General features: G+C 40.7%; 3 protein-coding genes and 1 pseudogene across 4 annotated transcripts; 1 reads left to right on the top strand and 3 right to left on the bottom strand.

Annotated features, from left to right (window-relative positions):
- The first annotated feature begins 613 nt into the window (after positions 1–613).
- On the top strand, positions 614–1,458 carry LOC137006579 (hssA/B-like protein 34). Of its 2 annotated transcripts, XM_067367448.1 has the most exons (5): positions 614–661; positions 763–843; positions 959–988; positions 1,087–1,110; positions 1,229–1,458. In XM_067367448.1, exons 2-5 carry the CDS (start codon positions 799–801, stop codon positions 1,355–1,357), a joined length of 228 nt encoding a protein of 75 aa, XP_067223549.1. In that variant the 5' UTR covers positions 614–661; positions 763–798; the 3' UTR covers positions 1,358–1,458. The 2 variants fall into 2 exon arrangements, with proteins under 2 accessions (XP_067223549.1, XP_067223550.1); XM_067367449.1 differs by having other exon boundaries at positions 615–843.
- Positions 1,459–2,380: 922 nt separating this feature from the next.
- On the bottom strand, positions 2,381–4,550 carry LOC137006303 (zona pellucida sperm-binding protein 3-like; annotated as a pseudogene).
- Positions 4,551–6,383: 1,833 nt separating this feature from the next.
- On the bottom strand, positions 6,384–8,683 carry LOC137006371 (zona pellucida sperm-binding protein 3-like). The gene is made up of 8 exons (XM_067367070.1): positions 8,138–8,683; positions 7,559–7,677; positions 7,376–7,479; positions 7,117–7,294; positions 6,883–7,000; positions 6,721–6,803; positions 6,532–6,623; positions 6,384–6,454 (listed from the first exon to the last, which is right to left on the bottom strand). Exons 1-8 carry the CDS (start codon positions 8,681–8,683, stop codon positions 6,384–6,386), a joined length of 1,311 nt encoding a protein of 436 aa, XP_067223171.1.
- Positions 8,684–10,560: 1,877 nt separating this feature from the next.
- On the bottom strand, positions 10,561–12,825 carry LOC137006740 (zona pellucida sperm-binding protein 3-like). Its single transcript, XM_067367762.1, has 8 exons — positions 12,270–12,825; positions 11,728–11,846; positions 11,546–11,649; positions 11,294–11,471; positions 11,059–11,176; positions 10,895–10,977; positions 10,701–10,792; positions 10,561–10,631 (listed from the first exon to the last, which is right to left on the bottom strand). Exons 1-8 carry the CDS (start codon positions 12,819–12,821, stop codon positions 10,561–10,563), a joined length of 1,317 nt encoding a protein of 438 aa, XP_067223863.1. The 5' UTR covers positions 12,822–12,825.
- Positions 12,826–13,095: the final 270 nt, after the last annotated feature.

Below are 13,095 nucleotides of genomic sequence, written 5' to 3'. Positions count from 1 at the left end.
CTGTTGGGGAGCATCAAAAATAAAGTGTTAGCAGATATTAGACAGTCTACTAATACTTACTGCTAGTTAACAAGTAGTTGCAGTTATAGTTGGTAGAAAGACTAAGTGAACTATTGAAATAAAGTGTTACCCAATGTCCAATGCATCAGCCATCCACTCAAATACATGAAACATACCAATAGAGGTGATCTGAGACACATTTTGTAGCATATCCAGAAAATACAGCCAAACTCAACCAAATAATTATCACCCGGCTCTTTTTATGTGAGCACGCAGACACAGACTTGTTTATCCACTCTTGGGTGCGGATGAACGGGTATCGTGTCACCTGAGGAGGGTGGATCTGGTGTATAAATACAGCCAGAAAACGCATTTCCACACTGAATGAGCAAGACAAGACAAGAGGTAAGACATTCCTCATTTACTCGCTGCAACAGGACTGAGAGATATTTGTCAAATGTACGATTCTGTTTGATGACGCAGATACCAAAACAGATTAAATAATTTAGTCCATTAAGAAAATTAATTTGCTGATTATAACAAGGAATTTTTCTTATTAAATATGACATGCAGTCAAAGGAAAATTCACTTATGGCTCTTTTTTATTGTTCAGTGTTACTGCCGATTTGCATATCAAACAATCTCAACATGAGTGACCCACGTAAGTGATATTTCATATAAATATACTGACATCTTTTTGTTTGTAGCATCGAATGACATTTTATTAAATGTTCAAGATGTTTTACGTTTATACATTTCCAGCTGTCTTGACTAAATGCCATCAGAGAACAATTGTTTATGTGTGTTTTTGTTTTCCTTACGTCTTCTGCAGCAAAGAAGAAGGTGAGATAATTGCATTTCCTATCAAATATGCGTTTTAATTGTGCATAGCAATTATATGGATTGATTAAAAGTTTCATTTTAAAGAATGATGCACTGATACACTGTATATTAACAGGAAGGCGTAGATTCGGATTCTCACTCTGAGGTATGAAGACAATAACACACTCTTTCTGCATTTCTACATAAAGTTCAATAACTTTTCCATTTTATGCTAATCATATTGTCATATTTCCTGTCTCACAGGGCTCAGGAGATGAAGGTGACAAGGTAAAAGAAATTTAATGGTGAAAAAATAATGCACATTTAACAGAGCCAGTAACAGACATCTGTTATCCATCTATTATCAGACATCTTACCCCTTTGATTTTATTGCTATGTCTTGTAGGGGAAGCATGGAAAAGGCCAAGGCAAAGGCAAAGGGAAAGGTCAACAAGGTCAAGGACACGGTCATGGTCACGGTCACGGAGGTGGTGAACATGGGAAAAAAGGACCTGAACAAAAAGGAAAAAAGTGAATTTAAGTTCAAAGCCTGAGACTATATGATGGTCCATGCAACAAAACTGGGTTTCGGTTCAACTTTGCATCCAAATAATGAAATTAAAACACCAATAAAAAATTGTGTCTGTTTTTAATTATTAAGCATGTGTGTTTTTATTGAAAATCTGTTGGGAAGCAATAAACACATCAGAATCAATGGTCCTAAACTCAAAGATGGACATTCACTGTGAAACGAAATATGTTGCAAATAGTAAGTGATGAACATTTAAGGTGGTCCACTGGGATTCTTAAATTCCAGTCAATACATTGTTTAATGTGAGACCTTATTTTTGACGTGGCACAATCAGCCATTTTTCAGGATTACTGACCTGCTATGGGACAAAATGAAGCCAATCACGTCAGCACAGGTTCTGCAAGTTTGGCACACTAAATATCAAACTTAATTGCAACATGCCATTTAGCCAAAAAAAAAAAAAAAAAAAAGAGATTAACCCTATAAAAACAATACATTTTGTGGGGGGGGGGGGGGGGGGTTCACAAAATGGGAAATGCCCTGACAATACCTGAGTGCACTCGATTCAGCATTCCTATTCATCTCAAAGAATGCATGTACCAGCAAGTCACCACTGCCAGTCCAGAACCTCCAAGGGTGTATTGTGAAACATTTAAAAAAAAAAAAAAAAAAAAAAATCAATGATCTCAATTTCATGAGGCTGCTAATGGGACTAAAGGTCACTTACTACCTACCTTTTAATAGGACAACCACAAAAAAAAAAAAAAAAAAAAGTCCAAAAACGGTGAAAGCCAAATTCAGAAGTATATTTTTCACCCTCATTAATTTCCTATAACATTATAGCACAAGCCATGAACCAAATCAAATAGTTAAAAAGCCTTATACACTTAAGAGCTTACATTAAATTGTTTTGAGTTGGAGTCAACTATAGGAACTGTAAAAGGTACCATCTGGGACAAAAAAAAAAAAACAACAAAAAAAAAAAAAAAAAACGATACAAGCAAGGATTGGTTCCTCAAATTTTATTTAAGGAGTCTTTTGCTCTTGAACCATTACAGGACCAAGTGAAGCCTTGCCTTCCCACCGAAGACCTAGAGAGAAGGAAAAAAATTATTTAAACTGAGCACTTGAAATGTCAACCTTAAAAAGAACAAGAGCTACCAACCTCCATAGGGAGAAGCAGCAATTCCACCATCAGGACCACATGTAGAGTCACAGCAACCACAAACTTGGTCGTTTCCATCAGCAGCAAACCACCTGCAAAAAGACAAGTCATACATGGCCACTTGATCAGCAAAGTTGATTATAAAAAAAAAAAAAAAAAAAAAGCCACACACAACACCAAATATACCCACTGGTGAAGGAACAGGATTTGCGCTGAGCATCACTTGGTACAGAAGCAATAGCTGCCTTCAGAATACATGTTATGTAGAACTGCAAGGGATGAAAGGAAAAGTCACAAAACCAGAGCAGATGGGAAGAGCAGTCAAAATAACATTCTTAGTACATACAGAAGGACTGTAGCTCTCCTGGAACAAACGCCTCCAGCTGGAACTGGATCTTGTCCTCCTGGGACCGAGGCATGAAGCGGGAGCTGGAAGCTGTAGCCTTGGCATCCACAAAGCACCTGAGGAGAAGTGATTTAAAAAAAAAAAAAAAAAAAAGCCACCCCGTAGCATCATGTGCCATGACCTTACCCATGATTCTCAATGAAGGAATATCTCGGAAGGGAGTTCACATCAGGTCCTTGAGTGGCCACACAGCTGTCCACAAACACACGCAGAGGTACGTGATTGTACACCTTCACAGATGCCTCGATGTTAATAATGCCACCCAGATAGTAAGAGTTTGAAGGCCTCTGATAGGACCAATCATCTGCAAAGGAAAGCAACACTCTAGGCACAGCCATGTTTGCAAGAACAAAAAGGGTTCAAAAGAAACTGCACCAACCCATCATGAGCTTCAGGGAAAACAGCAAGACTTCTTCACCAACCTCCGTTGAGGCATAAGGGACCCATGTTGGACTCAAGGCATCACTGCTTACATTTTGAAGCCTGCGGTTCATGAAAGTACCCATTAAATGGTCTCAAAGCTGCACAAGCAGCATGCAGAAAGTCAAAAGACTGCTTACCTTTGATAATGGCATTGACTACCAACAACTGCATCATCGGCCCGGGTAATTTGAGTACCAGCAAGTGCCTCAGGGGTGTAGGTGAGAGAGAAGGTGTAGACAAGCTCATCCTCTGTCATCTGTAAGATTAAAGTAGCTGAAATGAGATTCTCACAAAAGATGTCACATTACCAAAACAGTGCACTCATTACCATGTACAGGACAGAGTGCATTGTACAAAATAGCGGACACTTAAAGGCAGCAGAACACAACTGCAGTACATGCTTAAAGTTATTGTGCAGTGAAGTGAACACCGATTTAGTTTCTTGGTGTGAACAGGCCTCAATTATGGGTCCATGTCAAATTTTTTACTTTAAACAAATTTAGCAAATTGTTTCAGATCTTAGGATTTCCCCATTCAAATTGATAGGACTTGTCTTGAGTTCACAATAGCTGCCCCGAAGCATTACAAAAACAGCAGCCATGTGAACTGACACACCTTGAAAGGGATTCTGGATATCTTCAAACACTGAAGAAGGAGTTCTTACCATCAGCACACTGTTGCAGTCCTGTAGTTCATACTCAAAGATGAGCACCCTAGATGCAGTGTCCTGACCAACAACAGGACATCCACCTAGAGACAGACCAGTTGGCTGGATCAACTGACCATTGCTGAACAAGTCCTGCTGGACCTCTAAAAGTACCCGGTTCTCACTGCATTGAACAGCGACACTGCTGGGAGTCACAGGTTGCCTCAACTGGAAGTTCACTGCCAACTCGCTCTGGACCTCAGGAACAATGGGATACTTCCAATCCAAAGGCTTCACTGGACCCTGCAACAGCTGCTTCTCCTGAAGACCAAAAGGATCCTGTGAAAGGCTTGTGGAGACTGGACTCAAAGGACTCTGAAACGGAGAAGCCACTTGCAAAGGGTTCCAGAGCCCTAGAGGAGAAAGACCAGGAAGCTGGATCTGATTTTGGCCTCATGCTTCTTGGACTTTGACTGTACCTCAAACTTCCCCATGCATCAGACAAATCAAATGCAACAAGCACAACCACCACTAACACACCTTGCAGAAGCTCCATTCTAACAAACATTAACACAAATGCCACAACACACACTAGTGCTTGGCTTAGCCATTTTGTAAATTTTTGAATAAAGGTGGCTCCTCCCCTTTTAGCTTAACTGATTACCTTTGATTCTCCCCTAGATCTGTAGAGTTTATGCATTAGCAAATGAGAACGTTGGTTATAATACATAATGTCACTAGCCAATTGAAGGCTTGAGGTTTTAATCTAAAGTAATTTGTCCATTATAGAAACTTAATTTAATCTAAAAAGCACCTGGACTCAAACAAATGATTATTCTTTCATTCAACATCTTAAAAACAAAGCACACACAAAAATTGTTAGTTTATGCTGGGTACACCACAAAATAATTGGGCTGTTTTTTGGGATGATTTCTCTCCTTCCAACAATCCTAGGTATGTCCCGATTATCCTGACATTTCCACAGATTATCTTATCAGAATTTCCTGTGGTGTGAGGTGTGTTAAGAGTGACTGAATCTGCTTAGAAAAACGTTGGTGTCGCCTCAAACACGAATTGTAAATTTTCAACATGTTGAATATTTACAATCAGAAATCCTGATGTGTTGGGGGAAACCCAGAGGTCAAACATGTGCAAGCTCTGGAGATTATCACGTGAAACAAAGCAATATCCAATCAAAGTGAGCTGACAGAAGCATAAACACTGTCATGGTGCAGCACAAAGTTAAAAATGGATTTGGACAGCAAAGATGGAGGATCAGCTTGTTGATTTGTAGCAACAGCATGGGGGTTTATATGTGTCCTGTAAAACATACCAATATCATTCCAACCACCATCAATGCAATTTCTTCCAGTCTATCGTCAGTGATATTTACTCTGAAGTCGAGATTTTGCAGGATTTAAGACTAAATTTGCAGTTTTCCTATAGGGTTTTATAATGGGGTTTTCAATCTGAGTAAAATACAGCCTGTGCTAAACAAGACTTTGTTTTGTTTCACAAACTGCCTTATCTAGTTACTAAATTTTCAAAAATGAACATAACTGCTTCAAAAGTCATTTTACTATGGGTGTAATTTACATTTGAGAACAAATTGTCAAAGTATCAAAGTTGTGTTTACCACAGGCTTTCTTACACACAAAAAAAACCCCAACGCAGCAGTGATTCAGTCTTCTGACACCATACCTGCACCACTCTATCAAAAACTACTGGCTTGGCAGCAGAAGTGTTCAGTCATTTTCATAGATCAGTGAACAGGGATCATTTGACAACATTATCTGGATGTGAAACTTTTCAAAAAAAAAAAAAACCTTCCTTTGTAGTACATTGTGTAAAAATACTTGCATCTCAAATGCCCCCTAGGTCATGAATCAGTAGTGTAAACTATTGTGGCCAACTCCCTTATCAGTGCCCTGACTACTGAACTAGGGAGCTGACTGAGACCCATGCTTAGTTCAGCTAACTGAGTGCTTGCCTAATGAGCTGATGATCTGAATCAGTTGTTAACTATGAGAGATGTACCAGGACTGAAAACCACTGCATTAACAAATGATAACTCACTAGAATGCTTTAATCTAAGTTTCCCCAATTTTACAATCTAGAAGCCAAAAGCTTTTCTATTATGTAAAGAGCACCTGAGCTCAAATAGTCTAGATTCATAAATATTTGAGTACAGATCAGAAAAGTTAAATTTGTACAACCACTGGAGATCCATGTGATCAAGCTTCAGTGGAAGTGGTTTATAAAGAAAAAGTCATAATAGGCATATGCTCTTTGAGAGCACAGGAATATGAAAGGGGGACTAGTGCAATTATGTCACCCAGACATGAAGCAAAATGACAAGTCATACGTGCAAGGATCAATGATGTCAGATTTATTGAGAAACAGCCTTTCGCTCTTGAACCATTACGGGACCAAGCAATGCCTTGCCTTCCCACTGAACACCTGGAGAAAAAAAAAAAAAAAAAAATCCAAGCACTTGAAAGTCAAGAGCAACCTTAGGAAGCACAAAAGCTACCAACCTCCATAGGGAGAAGTGGCAAGTTCACCAGCAGGACCACATGTAGAGTCACAGCAACCACAAACTTGGTTGTTTCCATCAGCAGCAAACCACCTGTGTTAAGATACACAGCAACTCCAGCATGAGCAGACTCATCTTTGAAGTCAAAGACTTGGTCCCAAAAAAAAAAAAAAAAAAAAAAGAAACCTACCCATTGGCGAAGGAACAGGATTTGCTCTGAGCATCACTTGGTACAGAAGCAATAGTTGCCTTCAGAATACATGTTATGTAGAACTGCAAAGGATTACAGAAGTCAAAATGTATACATTATATATGTGGAGAAGTCAGTCTCACTCATATTCCAAGTACATACAGAAGGACTGGAGCTCTCCTGGAACATAAACGCCTCCAGCTGAAACTGGATCTTGTCCTCCTGGGACCGAGGCATGAAGCGGGAGCTGGAAGCTGTAGCCTTGGCATCCACAAAGCACCTGAGAAGTGGTTACAAAGAACAGTCTCAACTACAACGTCAAGCAACTAGACCTTACCCATAACCTTGACAAAGTGTTACAAAGGAGTCCTATAGCATGAAGTTCCATGACCTTACCCATGATTCTCAATGAAGGAATAGCTCGGAAGGGAGTTCACATCAGGTCCTTGAGTGGCCACACAGCTGTCCACAAACACACGCAGAGGTACGTGATTGTACACCTTCACAGATGCCTCGATGTTAATAATGTCACCCAAATAGTAAGAGTTTGAAGGCCTCTGATAGGACCAATCATCTACCAAAAAAAAAAAAAAAAAAAAAAAAAATTTAGGCACTGCCACTAGTCACAAGGTTAAAGATATAAACATGTACCAACCAATCATGAGCTTCAGGGAGAACAGCAGGACTTCTTCACCAACCTCCTTTGAGGCATAAGGGACCCATGTTGGCCTCAAGGCATCACTGCTTACATTGTGAAGCCTGCGGTTCATGAAGGTGCCCATTAAAATGGTCTCAAAGCTGCACAAGCAGCGGTGCAGAAAGTCAAAAGACTGCTTACCTTTGATAATGGCATTGAATACCAACAACTGCATCATCGGCCCGGGTAATTGGAGTACCAGCAAGTGCCTCAGGGGTGTAGGTGAGAGAAAAGGTGTAGACAAGCTCATCCTCAGTCATCTGTAAGAGATTGTGGTTACCATGAAGGTCATCCCAAAAACAGTGCACTTTTATTACCACCAATGGGAGAAGTGCATTGTGCAATATGGTGTAACTCCTAAATAAGAGCCAATTGGTAAAAAAAAATAAACACTGCCTTTAGAAGCTTTGGTGTTACCACTGAAGTGCAGGTCTCAAACTCAGGATTAAATGTGCCGTTCCAGGTTAAAAACTAGCTTTAACACTAGTTATTCTTTAAGCACCATTCATACCATTTATGGGATAGTTCATGTCATTGTTTTTGGTTTGAAGGGTTATTTAAAAAGGCAAACAGTTTGAGAAATCGGGGTTACACATTCAAACAGGACTTTGTCTCAGCTGCCCTGGCATTGCTGATACTGCAACAAGTGAACAGACTTTCCTTGAAAGATTTTGGCTATCCTCTGCCACAAACAACCCATTAGGATTAAAAAGTTCTTACCATCAGCACACTGTTGCAGTCCTGTAGTTCATACTCAAAGATGAGCACCCTAGATGCAGTGTCCTGACCAACAACAGGACATCCACCTAGAGACAGACCAGTTGGCTGGATCAACTGACCATTGCTGAACAAGTCCTGCTGGACCTCTACAAGTACCCGGTTCTCATTACATTGAACCGCTACACTGCTGGGAGTCACAGGTTGCCTCAACTGGAAGTTCACCGCCAACTCGCTCTGGACCTCAGGAACAATGGGATACTTCCAATCCAAAGGCTTCACTGGACCTTGCAACAGCTGCTTCTCCTGAAGACCAAAAGGATCCTGTGAAAGGCTTGTGGAGACTGGACTCAAAGGACTCTGAAACTGAGAAGCCACTTGCAAAGGGTTCCAGACCCCTAGAGACGAACGGGCAGGACTGTTGGAAGCTGGATCTGATTTTGGCCTCATGCTTCTTGGACTTTGACTGTACCTCAAACTTCCCCATGCATCAGACAAATCAAACGCAACGAGCACAACCACCACTAACACACCTTGCAGAAGCTCCATTCTAACAAACATTAACACAAATGCCACAACACACACCAGTGCTTGGCTTGGCCATTTTGTACAGCTTTGAATTAAGGTGGCTCCTCCCCTTTTAGCTTAATTGATTACCTTTGATTCTTCCCTAGACCTGTAGAGTTTATGCATTAGCAAATGAGAACGTTCTATGATGTCACTAGCCAATTGAAGGCTTGAGGTTTTAATCTAAAATAATTTGACAATTAAGACACTGAATTTGTCCATTATAGAAACTTCATTTAATCTAAAAAGCACCTGAACTCACACAAATAGAGATTATTCATTCATTCAACATCTTTAAAAAACAGATCACAGACAAAAGTTGTTAGTTTATGCTAGGTACACACCACAAGATAATTGGGCTGATTTCTCCCCTTCTGACAATCCTAGGTATATTCCAATTATCTTGATGGTTCTACAGATTATCTTATCAGATTTTTTTTTTGTGGTTTGAGGTGTGTTAAGAGTGACTGAATCTGCTCAGAAGAACGTCAGAGGTGCCCCGATCACGAATCGTAAACATGTTGAATATTTACAATAAGAAATCCTGCTGCTTTGGGGGAAACCCAGAGGACAAACATGTGCACGCTCTGGAGATTATCACGTGAAACAAAACAATATCCAATCAGAAAGTGAGCTGACAGAAGCATAAACACTGTCATGGTGCAGCACAAAGTTAAAAATGGATTTGGACAGCAATGATGGAGGATCAGCTTGATGATTTGTGGCAACAGCATGAGTGTTTATATGTGTCCTGTAAAACGTACCAAAATCATTCCAACCACCATCAACGCAATGTCTTCCTGTCTATTGTTATCTTTACTCTGAAGTCTTGAGATTTGCTGTTTGTTTTCCTATAGGGTTTTATAAATTTTAATTTGAGTAAAATAAAGCCTGTGCTAAACTTAACTTGTCAAAATGTTGAGGTTTTGTTTCACAATATACACGTGCCAAAATGCCTTCTTCCTAAAAATGCTTTTAAAAATGAACTGCTTCAAAATACATTGCGTGTAAATAAATTACATTGTAGAACAAATTGTCAAGTAATGTTTACCACAGGCTTTATTTTACACAGGAAAATCTCAAAGGAAACAGCAGTGAATCAGTCTTCTGGGTCCTGATATCATACCTGCACCACTCTATAGGCACAGTGTTTCCTTATGTGTCATCCTAAACTACTGGCTTGGCAGCAGAATACATTTAGTCACAGATCCGTGTGAACAGGGATCATTTAACAATGTTGTCTGGATGTGGAACTTTTAAAAAATGCAAAGGAAAACTTCCCTTGTAGTACTTTTGTTGTGTAAACATACATACCCTGCATCTCAAATGCCCCCTAGGTCATGAGTCTGTCTAAACTATTTTGGCCAACTCCCTTATCAGTGCCCTGACTACTGAACTAGGGAGCTGATTGAGACCCACGCTTAGCTCAGCTAATGGAGTGCTCACCTAATGAGCTGATGATCTGAATCAGTTGTTAACTATGGGAGATGTACCAGGACTGAAAACCACTGCATTAGCAAATGAGAACTCCTAGAATGCTTTAAATCTAGGTTTCCCCAATTTTACAATCTAGAAGCCAAAAGCTTGTCCATTGTAATTATTTGTCATCTAAAACTACCTGAGCTCAAACAAATGATAGTCTAGAGTCATGAATTTCCGAGTACAGATCAGAACAACAAGTTTTGTACAACCACTAGGGCTCAATGTGATCAAGCTTCAGTGGATGGGATTTAAAAAAAAAAAAAAAAAAGGCTCTTTGAGAGCACAGGAATATGAAAGGGGGACTAGTGCAATTATGTCACCCAGATATGAAGCAAAAATGACAAGTCAGATACATGCAAGGATCAATGATGTCAGATTTATTGAGAAACAGCCTTTCGCTCTTGAACCATTACGGGACCAAGTGATGCCTTGCCTTCCCACTGAACACCTGGAGAAATAAATAAATTCAAGCACTTGAAAGTCAAGAGCAACCTTAGAAAGCACAAAAGCTACCAACCTCCATAGGGAGAAGCGGCAAGTTCACTAGCAGGACCACATGTAGAGTCACAGCAACCACAAACTTGGTTGTTTCCATCAGCAGCAAACCACCTGTGTTAAGATACACAGCAACTCCAGCATGAGCAGACTCATCTTTGAAGTCAAAGACTTGGTCCGAAAAAAAAAAAAAAAAAAAAAAAAAAAGAAACATACCCATTGGCGAAGGAACAGGATTTGCTCTGAGCATCACTTGGTACAGAAGCAATAGTTGCCTTCAGAATACATGTTAAGTAGAACTGCAAGGGATGACAGAAGTCAAAATGTATATATTATGTATGTGAAGAGAAGTCAGTCTCACTCATATTCCAAGTACATACAGAAGGTCTGGAGCTCTCCTTGAACATAAACGCCTCCAGCTGGAACTGGATCTTGTCCTCCTGGGACCGAGGCATGAAGCGGGAGCTGGAAGCTGTAGCCTTGGCATCCACAAAGCACCTGAGAAGTGGTTACGAAGAACAGTCTCAACTATAGCGTCAAGCAACTAGACCTTACCCATAACCTTGACAAAGTGTTACAAAAGGAGTCCTATAGCATGAAGTGCCATGACCTTACCCATAATTCTCAATGAAGGAATATCTCGGAAGGGAGTTCACATCAGGTCCTTGAGTGGCCACACAGCTGTCCACAAACACACGCAGAGGTACGTGATTGTACACCTTCACAGATGCCTCGATGTTAATAAAGCCACCCAGATAGAAAGAGTTTGAAGGCCTCTGATAGGACCAATCATCTACCAAAAAAAAAAAAAAAAAAAATTAGGCACAGCCACAAATCACAAGGTTAAAGATATAAACATGTACCAACCCATCATGAGCTTCAGGGAGAACAGCAAGACTTCTTCACCAACCTCCTTTGATGCATAAGGGACCCATGTTGGCCTCAAAGCATCACTGCTTACATTTTGAAGCCTGCGGTTCATGAAGGTGCCCATTAAAATGGTCTCAAAGCTGCACAAGCAGCATGCAGAAAGTCAAAAGACTGCTTACCTTTGATAATGGCATTGAATACCAACAACTGCATCATCGGCCCGGGTAATTGGAGTACCAGCAAGTGCCTCAGGGGTGTAGGTGAGAGAGAAGGTGTAGACAAGCTCATCCTCGGTCATCTGTAAGAGATTGTGGTTACCATGAAGGTCATCCCAAAGACAGTGCACTCTTATTACTACCAATGGGAGAAGTGCATTGTGCAATATGGGGCAACTCCTAAATAAGAGCCAATTGGTAAAAAAAGACACTGCCTTTAGAAGCTTTGGTGTTCCCACTGAAGTGCAGGTCTCAGACTCCGGATTAAATATGCCGTTCCAGGTTAAAAACTAGCTTTAACACTAGTCATTCTTGTTTAAGCACCATTCATACCACTTATGGGATAGTTCATGTCAGATTTTTGGTTTGGAGAGTTGTTAAAAGGCAAACGGTTTGAGAAATCAGGGTTACACATTCAACCAGGACTTTGTCTGCTGCCCTGGCATTGCTTTGAGACTTCGGCTATCCTCTACCACAACAACCCATTAGGATTAAAGTGTGCTTACCATCAGCACACTGTTGCAGTCCTGTAGTTCATACTCAAAGATGAGCACCCTAGACGCGGTGTCCTGACCAACAACAGGACATCCACCTAGAGACAGACCAGTTGGCTGGATCAACTGACCATTGCTGAACAAGTCCTGCTGGACCTCTACAAGTACCCGGTTCTCACTGCATTGAACCGCTACACTGCTGGGAGTCACAGGTTGCCTCAACTGGAAGTTCACCGCCAACTCTCTCTGCACCTCAGGAACAACGGGATACTTCCAATCCAAAGGCTTCACTGGACCCTGCAACAGCTGTTTCTCCTGAAGACCAAAAGGATCCTGTGCAAGGTGTCTTGAGACAGAACTCAGAGGACTCTGAGAAGCCACTTGCAAAGGGTTCCAGAGCCCTAGAGGAGAAAGGGCAGGACTGCTGGAAGCTGGATCTGATTTTGGCCTCATGCTTCTTGGACTTTGACTGTACCTCAAACTTCCCCATGCATCAGACATATCAAATGCAACAAGCACAACCACCACTAACACACCTAGCAGAAGCTCCATTCTAACAAACATTAACACAAATGCCACAACAAACACCAGTGCTTGGCTTGGCCATTTTGTACATTTTTGAATTAAGGTGGCTCCTCCCCTTTTAGCTTAATTGATTACCTTTGATTCTTCCCTGGACCTGTAGAGTTACGTTCTATAATGTCACTAGCCAATTGAAGGCTTGAGGTTAATCTAAAGTAATTTGACAATTAAAAAAACTGAATTTGACCATTATAGAAACTTCATTTAATCTAAAAAGCACCTGAACTCACACAAAGAGATTATTCATTCATTCAAC

The sequence above is a fragment of the Chanodichthys erythropterus genome, chromosome 18 (genome assembly GCF_024489055.1).
Source record: "Chanodichthys erythropterus isolate Z2021 chromosome 18, ASM2448905v1, whole genome shotgun sequence".
NCBI classification, from domain to species: Eukaryota; Metazoa; Chordata; class Actinopteri; order Cypriniformes; family Xenocyprididae; genus Chanodichthys; species Chanodichthys erythropterus.
The sequence above is the reverse complement of the archived record's forward strand: the minus strand, read 5'-3'. Positions and strand labels throughout refer to the sequence as shown.